The sequence below is a fragment of the Pelodiscus sinensis genome, chromosome 6 (assembly GCF_052426305.1).
Source record: "Pelodiscus sinensis isolate ZL-2025 chromosome 6, ASM5242630v1, whole genome shotgun sequence".
NCBI classification, from domain to species: domain Eukaryota; kingdom Metazoa; phylum Chordata; order Testudines; family Trionychidae; genus Pelodiscus; species Pelodiscus sinensis.
This window is the reverse complement of record NC_143057.1, coordinates 132209563-132222771: the sequence shown is the minus strand read 5'-3', so window position 1 is coordinate 132222771 and position 13209 is coordinate 132209563. Positions and strand designations below refer to the sequence as shown.

General features: G+C 48.8%; 1 protein-coding gene across 10 annotated transcripts in view; it reads left to right on the top strand.

The window, feature by feature from the left end:
• The window catches only part of LOC102461674 (myosin-IIIb-like), a 166044-nt gene that overhangs the window by 133120 nt on the left and 19715 nt on the right, over nucleotides 1–13209 (top strand). For all 10 annotated transcript variants that reach the window (XR_012898732.2, XM_075914722.2, XM_075914723.2 and 7 more), the window contains 4 exons: nucleotides 5860–5907; nucleotides 8613–8704; nucleotides 9354–9485; nucleotides 11489–11613. Coding sequence is in view for 9 of the 10 variants with exons in the window: in XM_075914722.2 (XP_075770837.2) it covers nucleotides 5860–5907; nucleotides 8613–8704; nucleotides 9354–9485; nucleotides 11489–11613 (397 nt within the window). In the remaining variant the exon portion in view is untranslated. The remainder of the gene's footprint in view (nucleotides 1–5859; nucleotides 5908–8612; nucleotides 8705–9353; nucleotides 9486–11488; nucleotides 11614–13209) is intronic.

Below are 13209 nucleotides of genomic sequence, written 5' to 3'. Positions count from 1 at the left end.
GCTTATGTCCATTCTGATCCCGCCCACCTCCATCTTCATCGGAATCTCCGGCAAGAAGGAACTGAGGGGCTGGAGGGCCAGCAGGGTGTGTTATGCTAGGATATGCTGGTGCCACTCCAGGGGGCTCCCTTGATGGCCCAACAGGTACTGCTAAGGGCAAAAAAGCTTCTGGAATTTGTGCACGGGGCCCGCACACGCCTAGATGGAATGGACATAAACAACACATCTCAAAGCACAACAGTTACAAGGTAAGTAACCGTCTTTTCTTTGCAATGGTTTTTGCTATTACATGTTTCAAAGCCTACTTACTGGGAAGACATTTTTCTTTAGAAACTGATTGGCATATTTTGGGCCTCCGTCAGAAGACTACTGATCTACTGAGTATAAGACTGCAGCAGTGGATTATCAGTTGCAGCAGTGTGACTGTTTGATATGTACAAAATGAAAGCCAAAGATCTAATCTACTTGCCAATACTCTTTTGGGAAATTCTGCTGGTTTGACACCCTCATGAGAAGTGGCAAGGTACGCTTTATATTTTTGAATAGCTTGCCAGTTGAGGTAAGACAGAGTGCAGATGCTGAATTGTGCATGCTCTATAAATCGGTTGGACAGACCAAGTCCTTAAGAGAATTTTGTCAACGTTTTACTTTTGTTCCAAGTGAAGCTGTGCTACTCAACATATCTTATTCAGAAGAGCATGCATGATCATCCCACCATCATTCAAAAAGCAGTCCTGGATGTGATTTATGAAGGACATTAGGGAGTTATGAAGATGAAGGAGTTCATGTGTAGTTAGGTTTGGTGGTTAGGGCTGCATTCAGACATTGGGCCATCATGCAAAGGCATAATCAGTCTGCAAAGTGCACAGAACTATTATTCCTCCCACCCCTTGGATAACAGTAGTTGTAGATAGACCATGGCAGAGAAGTGCAGCGGCTATTTCTGGCCCCTCAAATACACTGCATGGCTACCTGCTATTAACTGTTACTCACGTTACCTCTTTGCATTCATAATTTCACAAGATTCCCCAAAGAAGGTCATCTCTTGCTTAATTGCTTTATGTGCCATGCTTGGTCTATCGGAGAGACTTCTTTCAGAAAATGGGACTTATTTTGTATTGAGATAATTTTTAAGGCTTTCTGATGAGTATTGGTCCAATACATTATTAATCTGCTGTGTACCATCCCCAAGAAATTGGGATAGTGGAGAGACTGTAGGGAACTTTGAAGAAGTATATAGCTTGTTTACTGGAGGAACATTGAGCTACACCCTTCCCTGTTGCAGTGAGTCATGATTTATCTGACATTCAGTGTACACATCATGAAAGTACTGGAGGAACCTCATTCTACTGGCTCTTCAGCTGACCTCTGAGAACCAAGTTGTCTATGCTGATGGGAAATGTTCATCACACTCCTTCACCATCACCAAAGTCAACTGATGTGGCTATGAAATAGGTACGGGCAGGTAGATTATAGCCCGGTGCGGCCACACAGAGCGGTCAGCGCATGCGCAGCACGCGCCGCCGCCCCTGGGTAAGGGTATGTTTACACTACAGCACTATTTCAAATTAACTTATTTCGAATTAGTTAATTTGAAATAAGCTAATTCGAAATAACACATCTATACACAAAAACTAATTCGAAATAGCTTTTTTTAATTCAAAATAGCGCGTCCACATTGACTGGACCCTCAATCGAAGGTAAGGCTGGCCGGAACCAGTGCTGGCAGGGCATCAGGGTCGGACTTAGTGTGTGGGTCTGCTGCCTCAGGCTATCCGAGGTCTGTACTTAAAGGGACCCTACCCCACATCCTGGACAGACAGTTCTCAGCTTTCTCTGCTTGCTGGTCTACCTCGCAGAGGGATAGCAAAGCATTTGTGTCTTGGAGTGCTCTGCTTGCCCTCACTCGGGACACAACAGCACTCTGCAACATGGAACCAGACCTGCCCCTGGGGACTCTGCTGCGTCTCGTGGACATGTTGTCAGCAGCCTGGCTGCACCGTCTTCAGGCAACCAGACTCCCTGGTTTGATCTTCTGAACTTCAGGTTATGGAGCATGGTGAATGCTTTTACCACAGTAGCACATGTTAATAGGGGAACAGAGGGGGAAGAGGATGCTTTTTCTGCATATGACTGGGTTGTGGCCATTTGGAAGAACAGTGCTACAGTAATAGCATCCACTTCCTGAACTAAATCAAAGGTATAAATTATGACTCTGGGATTACCTGGTGCCTCTAGCAAAGTATTGCTGAACTTTTGAGGAGAAGAGAAGGAAATTGTGAAGATGGGTGTGTGTGTATGTTGCCTTTCCGCTTCATACTCCCTGATCTTGTTCTTTTCCTTGTTTCTTCTCCTTGTACTCAGTGATCATATGTGTTGTTATTTAAGATCTGCTGCTACTTATTTGCCTTTCTGACTTGTTGCTGACTTAACAGTTCGTGTTTATTACATTTTGATTGACAATTTACTTGTATGTCATGCCATGGTGTTTTGAGATTGTTATTCTGGGATGCTTCTGAATTGAATATCTGAGGAAAGGAATATGTTTTTATTGATTATAATGTTTATATTATTAAGTGCCTCCAAGTGTATTGGGTATCACCCAGATTTGAGAGAGAAGGTAGTCCCTGCTCCAACAACTTAAAGTCAAAACAGGCAAAACATACTAGTGATATGGGGATGGGAAGTGCACCCCACCAGAGTCTCTTGATGGTATGTCACCCCATCATTTTTTTTATACAGACCAACCCATTCTGCCTGCTGTGTCATAGTGCCTAGCACTTCCTGCTTCCCCCAAGTGAAACAGGTGCTTCTCCCACCCTGCCTGCCTAACCACATACAATTATGGCTCATTACAAAAGTGTGACACTCAGTTACTCAGAACCCTTTGTGACGTAGTGGGGGTACTTGCTGGGCTGTGGTGACCGCTGGGCTGTGGTGACCTCTGCTGTCTGGAGCAAGACCCAGCAGGGAAAACCTCACTATGCAAAGGTGATGCCAAACTGGTTGAACCAGATACCCCCCATGGAGAGGAACAAAGGAAGGTGGAGGCTGCCCTGGCTGGGGGTCAGGGCTGGAAGAGAGTGAGTTTAGTTGGTGTCTGGGAGCATGGAGGAGACAGCCTAGGGAAAGGGGCTGGAGTTTAGGGGCCCAGTCTTCCCCATCTCAAGGGGGCCTGAGGCATACTAGCCCAGCTCTGTGACCAGATTCCATCTGTGCTGTGCTGTATCCTGGAGAGGCAATAAACTTCCTCTATTCCACCGGCTGGGGCAGTCTGTTTGTGCCATTTCGGGGTGCAGGAGACGGGGGACCCCCAACGCGCCGTCACACCCTTTTATTCAGTTTGGGATAAGGGGAGACCAGGAAATGAGCACCTCCCTACCGTGGAGTCTGGGAGTAAGTGCTCCTCCACCCCTTATGGAATCTATTAATGAAACATGAAGATAATGCCAAATGGGAAGGGAAGAGTTCCTCTCTGTGCCATATTTGGAATAATCCATTCAGATACAAATGTATATAGAGTGCAAATGTAATTCAGGTAGAGAAATGCAGAGAATGTTCTGAAATCAAAGACTATAACAGGGTTCAAAAAAGAGTCCATAAATTCTTGGAGGACATGTCCATCAATGGTTATTAGCAAAGATGGGCAGTAATGGTGACCCTAGCTTCTGTTTCAGAAGCTGGGAATGGGCAACAGGGGAAGGATCAACTGATGATTCCCCTGTTCTGTTCATTCCCTCTGGGGCACCTGGTATTGGCCACTAGTGGAAGACAGGATACTGGGCTAGATGGATCTTTGGTCTGACCCAATATGGTCGTTTGTATGTTCTTGTTCTGAAATTACTTCAGGGGCTCAAGGAGTGATCTAGTGGTAGTGAGATGAAACTGAGGGCTTGTAGACACTAGGGCTGTGTCCAGACTCCATGCCTCCGTCGACGGAGGCATGTAGATTAGCCAGCTCGGAAGAGGGAAATGAAGCCGCGATTAAAATAATCGCGGCTTCATTTAAATTTAAATGGCTGCCCCGATCTGCCGATCAGCTGTTTGTCGGCAGATCGGGAGAGTCTGGACGCGATGCCCCGACAAAGAAGCCTTTCTTCATCGACACAGGTAAACCTGGTTTCACGAGGCTTACCTGTGTTGATGAAGAAAGGCTTCTTTGTCGGGGCATCGCGTCCAGACTCTCCCGATCTGCCGACAAACAGCTGATCGGCAGATCGGGGCAGCTATTTAAATTTAAATGAAGCCGCGATTATTTTAATCGCGGCTTCATTTCCCTCTTCCGAGCTGGCTAATCTACATGCCTCCGTCGACGGAGGCATGGAGTCTGGACACAGCCTTGTACTGTAATTTAGGGAATATAACCTGTGGGTTATATTCATTTTTACAAACCCCACACTCCCCCCTGTGGGGTATACTCGGGTGCGGGGTATACAAAATTTTTTTTACTCACCGCCTGGTTCCTCCGCAGCCTCCAGGTGGTGAGAGCTCCCCCACCCGGTTCCTGCACAGCCTCCAGGCGGGGGAGTGCTCACTGCCCGATTCCTCCACAGCCATAGGAAGGGGCATGGGGAGTGCTCATCCTGCTGCTCAGGAACCGGGCGGTGAATGCTTCCCCCGCCTAGAGGCTGGTGGCTGTGCAGGAACTGGGCACAGAGTGTCTGGAGAAAAATTGGATGAACAAAAAAAAAAAAAAAAGTGAGACCAATCTTGTGGAGCCAAAAAAAGGTTGCGGAGTCAAATTTTGGAATAAATTGCCAAGGGAGGTGGTGGAATCTCCCTCTCTGGAGATATTTAAGAACAGGTTAGATAGACATCTGTCAGGGATGGTGTAGACGGAGCTTGGTCCTGCCTTGAGGGCGAGGGGCTGGACTCGATGACCTCTCAAGGTCCCTTCCAGTCCTATTATTCTATGATTCTATGAGTCTTTAAATTCCCACGTTCTTACCTCCCCCTCCAGATGCAGCAGGGGGAAAATGTCCCCTCCGACCTTCTGTCCAAGGAAAACATTTTGCATGTCTGGGATTTTCTGTTTTTTTTTTTTTTTTTTTTTTTTTTTTAACCAGACAGAAGGCACAATTACCGAACTGGACAAAAACCGGACACCTGGCAACCCTAGTTCCACCCCCTTGCTGCAAGGTGGAGAGCCACAGGGAGCATGGGGCCAGTGGGGACTAAAGTAGTCCCTGCTGACCCGGTGTTTCCACTGCAGCACTTTAGCCTTTGGAATGCACAAGAGCAGCAAGGGGGTGGAACAGGAGCTGATCCTGGGAGGAGCCGGCTTAAAAGCGCAGCACTGTCTTCAAGGTGCTACCTGCTCTGCCCCTGTTGCCTCTATCAGAGGCAGTGGGGAAAGGAGGAATAGAGGAGGCTGCTGTGAAGCAGCACTTGTCTGCATGGGTCCCTGCTTGTTTCAGTCCCCGCTTGCGCTGTTTCCCTGCTACATCCCTGCCCCCCACCCAGCACTGGCTCCTGCTCCTCCCCCCTTGCTGCCTTTCTCTTCTAGAGGCAGCATGGGGGTGGGGAAGTGACTAGTTGAGTCACCACTACTCAACTACCTGATAAACTTATGCTTATTGGATAGTTGACTAGTCGTTTATATCCCTAGTGTAGGACTTTCCCTGCAGGAGGAAGTGCCTAGATCTCAGTCACTGGGGGATTTGCCCTCCTGAAACAAGGGCTGAATAGGCATTTGCGAACAAGCCCCACCATAAGCCTGTCCCAGGTGTGATTCTGCAAGACCTGCAGTTGGGAGACAGCTTTCACAAGAGGTGCAATGCAGTGCAAAGGGGTGTCTATCTCTGGCTACCTTGCATGGAAGGGAACTTTTTACTGATTTTTTTTCTCCTCCTTTCTTAGTTGTTTGGAGATTTTGCAGAGTACAGAACTGAAAGACTGGAGATGCGGGTAGGTGTTGGCTGCTGCCTATGGGCTGAACTGAGCATGATGTGTCTAAGCCTGAGGTGGGGAACCTCAGCTTGCCTGGATCTTGCCCTCTGCAGCATTGGGGAGCTCGTACTGGTGCTCCAGCCTCTTGCTTTCCCACCATGGGGCTGGAACACACAAAATCTACGAGACTGGGTCCCCCTAGGCTCTGGTGTGCAAGGCAGATGTGTGTGTGGGGGGGTGGGGGTGGGGGGGTGTTTCTCCTTCTCAGTCGGGGACCACATCAGTGATGGTCTTGGGAAGGAGGGGGTTGGCTTCTCTCTTGTGTGCAGCCCTCAACTGATTATTCTGTGGGTGAGTGGCTGCTGACCCAAAAAAGGTACCCCACCCTGGTCTAAGCTGTAATATGCATGTGTGGAATGGAGACATTATCCTGACCAGCTCTCTGCAATAAAAGGCACCTTTTCTGTACAAGGGGCCTGTTCTAGGGTTTAGGATGGGGTTTGGAACAAGGTTCCCTTTAAGCTGCGAAGTTGCTTAATAAGCACAGGACATGTGGCCAATGGGAGCTGCAGGGGCAGAACCTGGAGGTGAGCACGGGGCAGCATGGAGCCACCTGTGCTCCCTCTAAAACCAAACTGGATCTGCCCCAGGTAAGCACCCCACACACCAATTCTCTTCCCCAGCCCCCTCCACCACCTGAGCTCAATCCTAGACCCCACATCTCAACCCTAAATCTCCTCTTGTACCCTAATTCCTGCCCAAACCCCACACCTCCACCCCAGTCTCTTGCACTGAACCCACTCCTGCACTCCAAACCCCTTCGCCCCAGCCAGGAGCCCTCTCCTGCACCTCAAAAAAGTCACCCCAGTCCTGAGCTTGCATCCCCATCCACACTCTAAAACCCTCGGCCCCAGCCCTGCCACAGAATGTCCACGTACATCCGTGGTCACCAGCCCGTTGATCACGATCAACTTTGTTGATCCTGAAAGCTTGACCAGTCGATCATGAAGCTTTCGGGCTCCTCTTCCCCCTAAGATGAACGCCGCACTGATGCTACCTCCAGGAGATAGCATGGGCTTCGTGTGGGGTGGGGGGGAGTTCTGCAGCTGCACACCAGGTCCCAGAAGTGTGCGGGCTGCTCCCCTCCTTCCCCCCAACAGCCGGCGCAGTACCTAAAACTACGGTCTGTCGCACCCTGGAGATGTTGTTCCCCTGCTGCCTTCCTGCACATGGGGGAGTGGGTGGGGTTCTGGGACTGCACCGGCTCTGGCTGCTCGGATGGCATGCGCTGCCATGGGAGCGGAGGAGCATAGCGCGCTCTGCCCCAGCGGTTGGGCTGGCACAGTCCAGGACTCTCCTCCCCCCCCGTGCAGGAAGGCATCAGGCATGCAACGGACGTTTCAGGTACCGCTCCACTGTTTGGGGGATGGGGGAGCAGCCTGCGCACTTCCTGGGCCTTGGCATGCAGCTGCAGTATCCCCAGGTACTCTCTGTCCCCTCCCCCCACACCCAGATCCCCACAAGTACTCTGTCCCGGCACCCATTGGCACCCTGCCCCAGCACCCTGTCCGCTGCCCCCACCACCACGGTTGGGGCCACATTAGTGAGTCTTGAGGGATTTGGAGGGATTATGTTTTTGTATCTCACTTGTGTGACCCTGACTGACTTTTCTGTGGATCAGTGATCCCTGACTCAGAACAGGTTCCCTGCCCCTCTCATAAATAAAGACAACGCTGAAATCTTTTGTGTTTGACATAGTATTTTTTTAAAAAATGAAGCCTGGCCAACAAGCCCCCAAATGGGGCCATGCCCTCATCTGGCCACAGCATCATAACACTCTTGTACCCCCCATCCCAACCCCAAATCTGAGCCTATCATACACTGGAACCCCCTGTACTGAACCTCTCACATCCCCAAACTTCTGCATCCCCACATCCTCAGTCTTCTGCCACAACACTCTTGCACCATCCACACACTGCAAATCTGTGTCCTGAGCCCATCATACTCCCAACCTCCCTGCCCTGCACCTCTCTCACACCCCAACCCAAACTCCTGCACCCTCACATCCACAAGCCTGTGGCTTGCTCAGCACTCCAACCCTCCACCTGAGCCCAATACTCCCCAGCCTGGAGCCTCCTCCCTGAGCCAGCATCCCCTTCTCCACATCCTCCTGCATCCAAATTCCCTCCCAGAGCTCACCCTTTCCCACATCGAAATCCCTTATTCACACCCCAGAGTCTGCACCTCCTGTCTCAACTCAGGGAGGGTACGGCTAGACTGCAGGAGTTTTTCTGGCAAACATGCTCTTTTGGCAACCCTCTTTTGGGGCTTCCAAAAGAAGGGGTTTTTCTGACATTTGGCCCAGTCTAGATGGGCCAAAGGTCAGAAAAATGTCTTCCAACAAAAGGATTGAAACAAAGCGGCAGTGTAGCCGTACCTTGAGGGTGTATAACGGCTGGGGATAGCAAGTGATGGAGAGAAGGGGAACAGAGAGAGCGGAGCCTCAAGGATAGGGTGGGGTCTTGGGGAAGGAATGGGGTAGATCTTGGCTTGTCCTGACATTTAAAAAGTGATCTTGGGTGTAAAAAGGTTGGAGACCACTGATGTACATCATCTCCATATTGCTGCATGTAACAAAATTCATTTCACAGAGGGACATAAAAAATTAGAGGGAACACTGGTCTGGAATGAATCATATAGCTCATTCTAGCCCATCCCCACAGGAAGTCCTGCCTCTTTTTTAAGTATTGGCACCAGGAGCTGCTGGCAAAGAGCATGGAGCACTTGGAAAAAGCAGCAATAATCATCCAGAAGAGTGAGTATTGGTGCAAGAGAGTTTCATCCAACCCAGTGTGCATATCAGGACAGGGAGCATAGGAGAAAGGCCTTTGCCCAACCTCTCTCTCATCGCTGAAGGTCCCTCAATACTAGAGACAGGAAAACCTGATAAAGTGCCATCTCTAAGGCACCTCAGACTCTTTGTGTTCATCATATGAACAACATAACACTGAACTTGTCAAAGCCTTTAACAAGGAGGAAAGCAGTCTGTGTGTGGATAGGGAGGGGCATAGACAGGAGAGCTGAGCAAGTGCAGGCTAGCAAGTCTCACTGTAAAGTGGATGTCAAGAGAGGTGGTTAATGAACTTATAATGCTGGTATGAATTGTAAGAAATCATGGGAATCTGGGGAGACGCACTTGCAGACGGGGAGACCAGAAAATGGCATTACCCTCCCAGGGATGGGCAGTGGTGTATGATCCAGGTGATTGCTGTCCTGCTAGCCTGGCTTCTGTCCCTGGCGGAACAATAGGCTTGTGAGCAATATGTGCTCTAGTGAGAGACATGGTACAGCTTTATCTTTACACAGTCTTTGACATGGCTCTGCATTAGGCACACAAATACTACAGGCTTCTGTTCTTGCCCTGCTCTTGTTCCTTGCTCTAACTGTAGCTTCTCTCTGAGCAGCTTACAAGGCATTCTGCTGCAGAAAGAGTTACCAGGAGCTGGTGGCTGAGCACAGGGCTCGGGAGAAGCAGCTGCAGGAGGAAGCAGAGAGAGAAAGGAACAGGCAACTGAAACTGGAGTCCCAGGCCCGGAGTAAGTCACTGACACCTCCTTTCATCAATATCTCCATACCCCACATGTCTGGCTGCTCTCTTAGTAGCTATTTGCAGCTACTGAAGACCCTTCCGGGTCTGACTGCCTTTTCCCTTAGCTGTAGCTGAGCCCTTAGGCTTCACTCTCTTCCATGCCACATCAGAGCTGTGGGTAGTCAGAGGAAAAGCTAGAATCCTAGGGTTGGAAGAGACCTCAGGAGTCATTGTGTCCAACCCCCTGCTAAAATCAAAACCAACCCCAATTAAATCATCCCAGCCAGGGCTCTGTCAAGCCAGGACTTCAAAATCCACAGGGATGGAGGTTCCACCACCTCCCTAGGGAACCCATCCCAGTGCTTCGCCACCCTCCTAGTAAAATAGTTTTTCCAAATATCCAATCTAGACTTGCACTGTAACTTAAGATCATTACTTCTCGTTCTGTCATCTGCTGCCACTGAGATCAACCTCTCTCCATCCTCTTTGGAACCCCCTTCAGGTAGCTGAAGGCTGCTAGCAAATCCCCCTTCACTCTTCTGCAGACTAAACAAGCCCAAATCCCTCAGCCTCTTCTCGTATGTCATGTGCTCCAGCCCCATAATCATTTTCATTGCCCTCAGCTGGACTTTTTCCAATGCGTCCACATCCTTTCTAAAGTGGGGGGCCCAGAATTTGACCCAATACTCCAGATGTGGCCTCAACAATGCCGAATACAGGGGAATAGTCACTTCTCCAGATCTTCTGGCAATACTTCTACTATTGCAACCTAATATTCCATTCACCTTCTTGGCTACCAGGGCACACTGTTAACTCATCTCCAGCTTCTCATCCACTGTAACCCCCAGGTCCTTTTCTGCAGAACTTCTGCTTACCCATTCAGTCCCCAGCCTGTAGCATTGCTTAGGATTCTTCTATCCCAAGTGCAGGACTTTCTGTTACCCACATACCTAGTGTGGTTCACTGTCCCATGGAGTGGCACTTAGACCAGTTACAGCAAGAGTAGGGATGTTAAATTTAGATTAATTAACTAATCGAATAGTTGATAGGATTTCCATTGACTATTCGATTAGTCTATAAGGGCGCCTCCGCCTTTGAAATGTACAAGAGCCCAGGTGGGGATCTTGTACTTTTCAAAAGGAAGTCCTGCAGAGAAGTCCCACCGGGTATTTCAAAGACTGAGGCACCGTAGGGAGCACGGGGTGAGAGGGGTCCCCCACTGGTCCCGCACTTCCCATGTGGCTCCCCCCAGCACCATCTCCTGCTCCCCCACCTTGCTGCCTCTCTCTGATAGAGGCAGAAAGGGGATAGAGGGAAGTGACTAGTCTCATCACTGGTCGACAATCAGATAGTCAACTAGTCTCTTACATCCCTAAGCAAGATTACAAGTTAGCTCTATAGCCTAAGCTGAGAGACAGTTGGCTTTATAGCTCAAACTGTGGAGGCTTCTATACTGAGGTCCTAGGTTCAAATCTGCCCTGTGTCGGTTACATTTTCACTTCTCCTTGTTGAACCTTAGTTAGAAGTGGTGATATGAGTGGTTCTCTAAAACTCTCCTCCAGCATTTGCCTCAGGCCAGGTCCTCTCTCCACTTGGAAATGCGGAGGTTGGGAACTGAGCTGTGAAATCCCACATGCCTTGGGCTCTGATGAGCCAGGCCAGCAGATCTTTCCCAGCCTCTTTTACTCATCAGTGTGAGGTGACTTCATGCCATCTCCTATTCAAAGCTGGCATTTCTGCCATAGTATGTGGTGCAGGACATGGCAGCAGAGCAGAAACCCCACCTCTTCTCACTCCTTTCCATGCTCCAGGTAGGATGGGGTAGTTGAAAGCTCCATGGATTGATATTCTTCAGAGTCCCTTGTCCTGCATCTGCCATGCTGCCTGCTGGAGAGGCAGAACCTTCCTCATGGCACCCCTAAGTGTGATGGTGTGTGATGGCTCTGTTACCAGGTGAGATGGATCATTCTCTGGATTCACAATGCCATTTGCTCCCTCCTCTCTCTGCAGGAACAGTCACTTCACCAGTCCCTGTGCCACGGAGGAAACGCCCTCAGCCCCTCCCCCGTTGTCAAGCTGGAGCTGATTCTTTATCACAGCCACCAGTACCACGCCCTCGCAGCAAACTCACAGAGGTAATCATGTTGGCACTGCCTAGGGTCAGATTCCCGGGGACATCCCAATATGCGATCTTGGGGGCGCCCACGTGTCTGCACATTCCCTCCATGTGATCCAGGGAGAACCATACTCCTCGTCCATGTAACCAGGAAGGAAGAGGAATTTATGTCTAATATTGTGAGTTTAAATAAACCAAATCTGGTAAATCCTTTAAAGGAGACAACTGTAAGTTTTCCTCCCTCTCTTGTTCCTGTCTCCACTGTTGATTTTCAATGAGTCTTAGAGCACTGGGGAAGTTCCAAGAGGCTGGAAGGAAGCTAGTGTTGTGCTAGTTGTAGAAAGGGTAAATGGCATGACACTGATAATTATAAGCCTATCATTCAGACATTGATCCAGGAAAAGATCATGAAACTGCTGAGACAGGACTGCATTAATAAAGAGTTAAAGGAAGGTAATGTAATTAATGCAAATCAACATGGATTTATGGAAAATAGCTCCTGTCAAACTAACCTGGTTTCTTCTTTGATGAGCTTGCAAGTTTGATTGGTAAAGGTACTAGTATTGATGTACGATCATGTAAATGTCTGCAGTGCATCAGAATTATAACATTTTGATTTAAAAAATCTTGAAGGAAATAAAATAAACATGGTACACATTAAATAAGTTCAAAAGTAGCTAACCAATGGGTATCTAAATATAATGATAAACAGGTGTCAGAGGGGTAGCCGTGTTAGTCTGAATCTGCAAAAGCGGCAAGGAGTCCTGTGGCACCTTATAGACTAACTGCAGTGTAGGAGCATAAGCTTTCGTGGGCAAAGACCCACTTCGTCAGACGCATGCATCTGACAAAGTGGGTCTTTGCCCACGAAGGCTTATGCTCCTACACTGCAGTTAGTCTATAAGGTGCCACAGGACTCCTTGCCGCTTTTAATGATAAACAGGGAATCATCATCAAATGGGTGTGTTTCCATTAGAGTCTCACAGGGATTAGTTCTTAATATCCATAAGCACATAAGAATGGCCACACTGGGTTAGACCAAAGGTCCATCTAGCCCAGTATCCTAACTTCTGACAGTAATCAATGCCAGATGCCCCAGAGGGAATGAACAGAAGAGTAATCATCAGGTAATCTCTCCCCTGTAATCCATTCCCAGCCACTGGCAAACATGCTAGGAACACCATTTCTACCCATCCTGGCTAAAAGCCATTGAGGGAGCTAATCTCCATAAATTTATCTAGTTCTTTTTTTGAACCCTGTTAAAGCCCTGGCCTTCACAACATCCTTTTGCGAGGAGTTCCACAGGTTGACTATGCATTGCATGAAGAAATATTTCCTTTTGTTTGTTTTAAACCTGCTACCTATTAATTTCATTTGGTGACCCCTAGTTCTTCCTGCATTATCCATCCACTGACTTTGATCTTTAACTACTCAGGTTTAGCATCCTTTCTCCTGATACTTTATGCATAGAGGTAGGAGGGTAGGCGCCCCCCTCTCCCCCCCCCCAACCCCTTCCCTTCTCCTATTTATTTTGAGTTTCCTTATCCTCTAATCATAACTCCAGTCATCTGAAGAAGATCTGGTCAGCTGTGCCCACGAAAGCTCATGATACCAT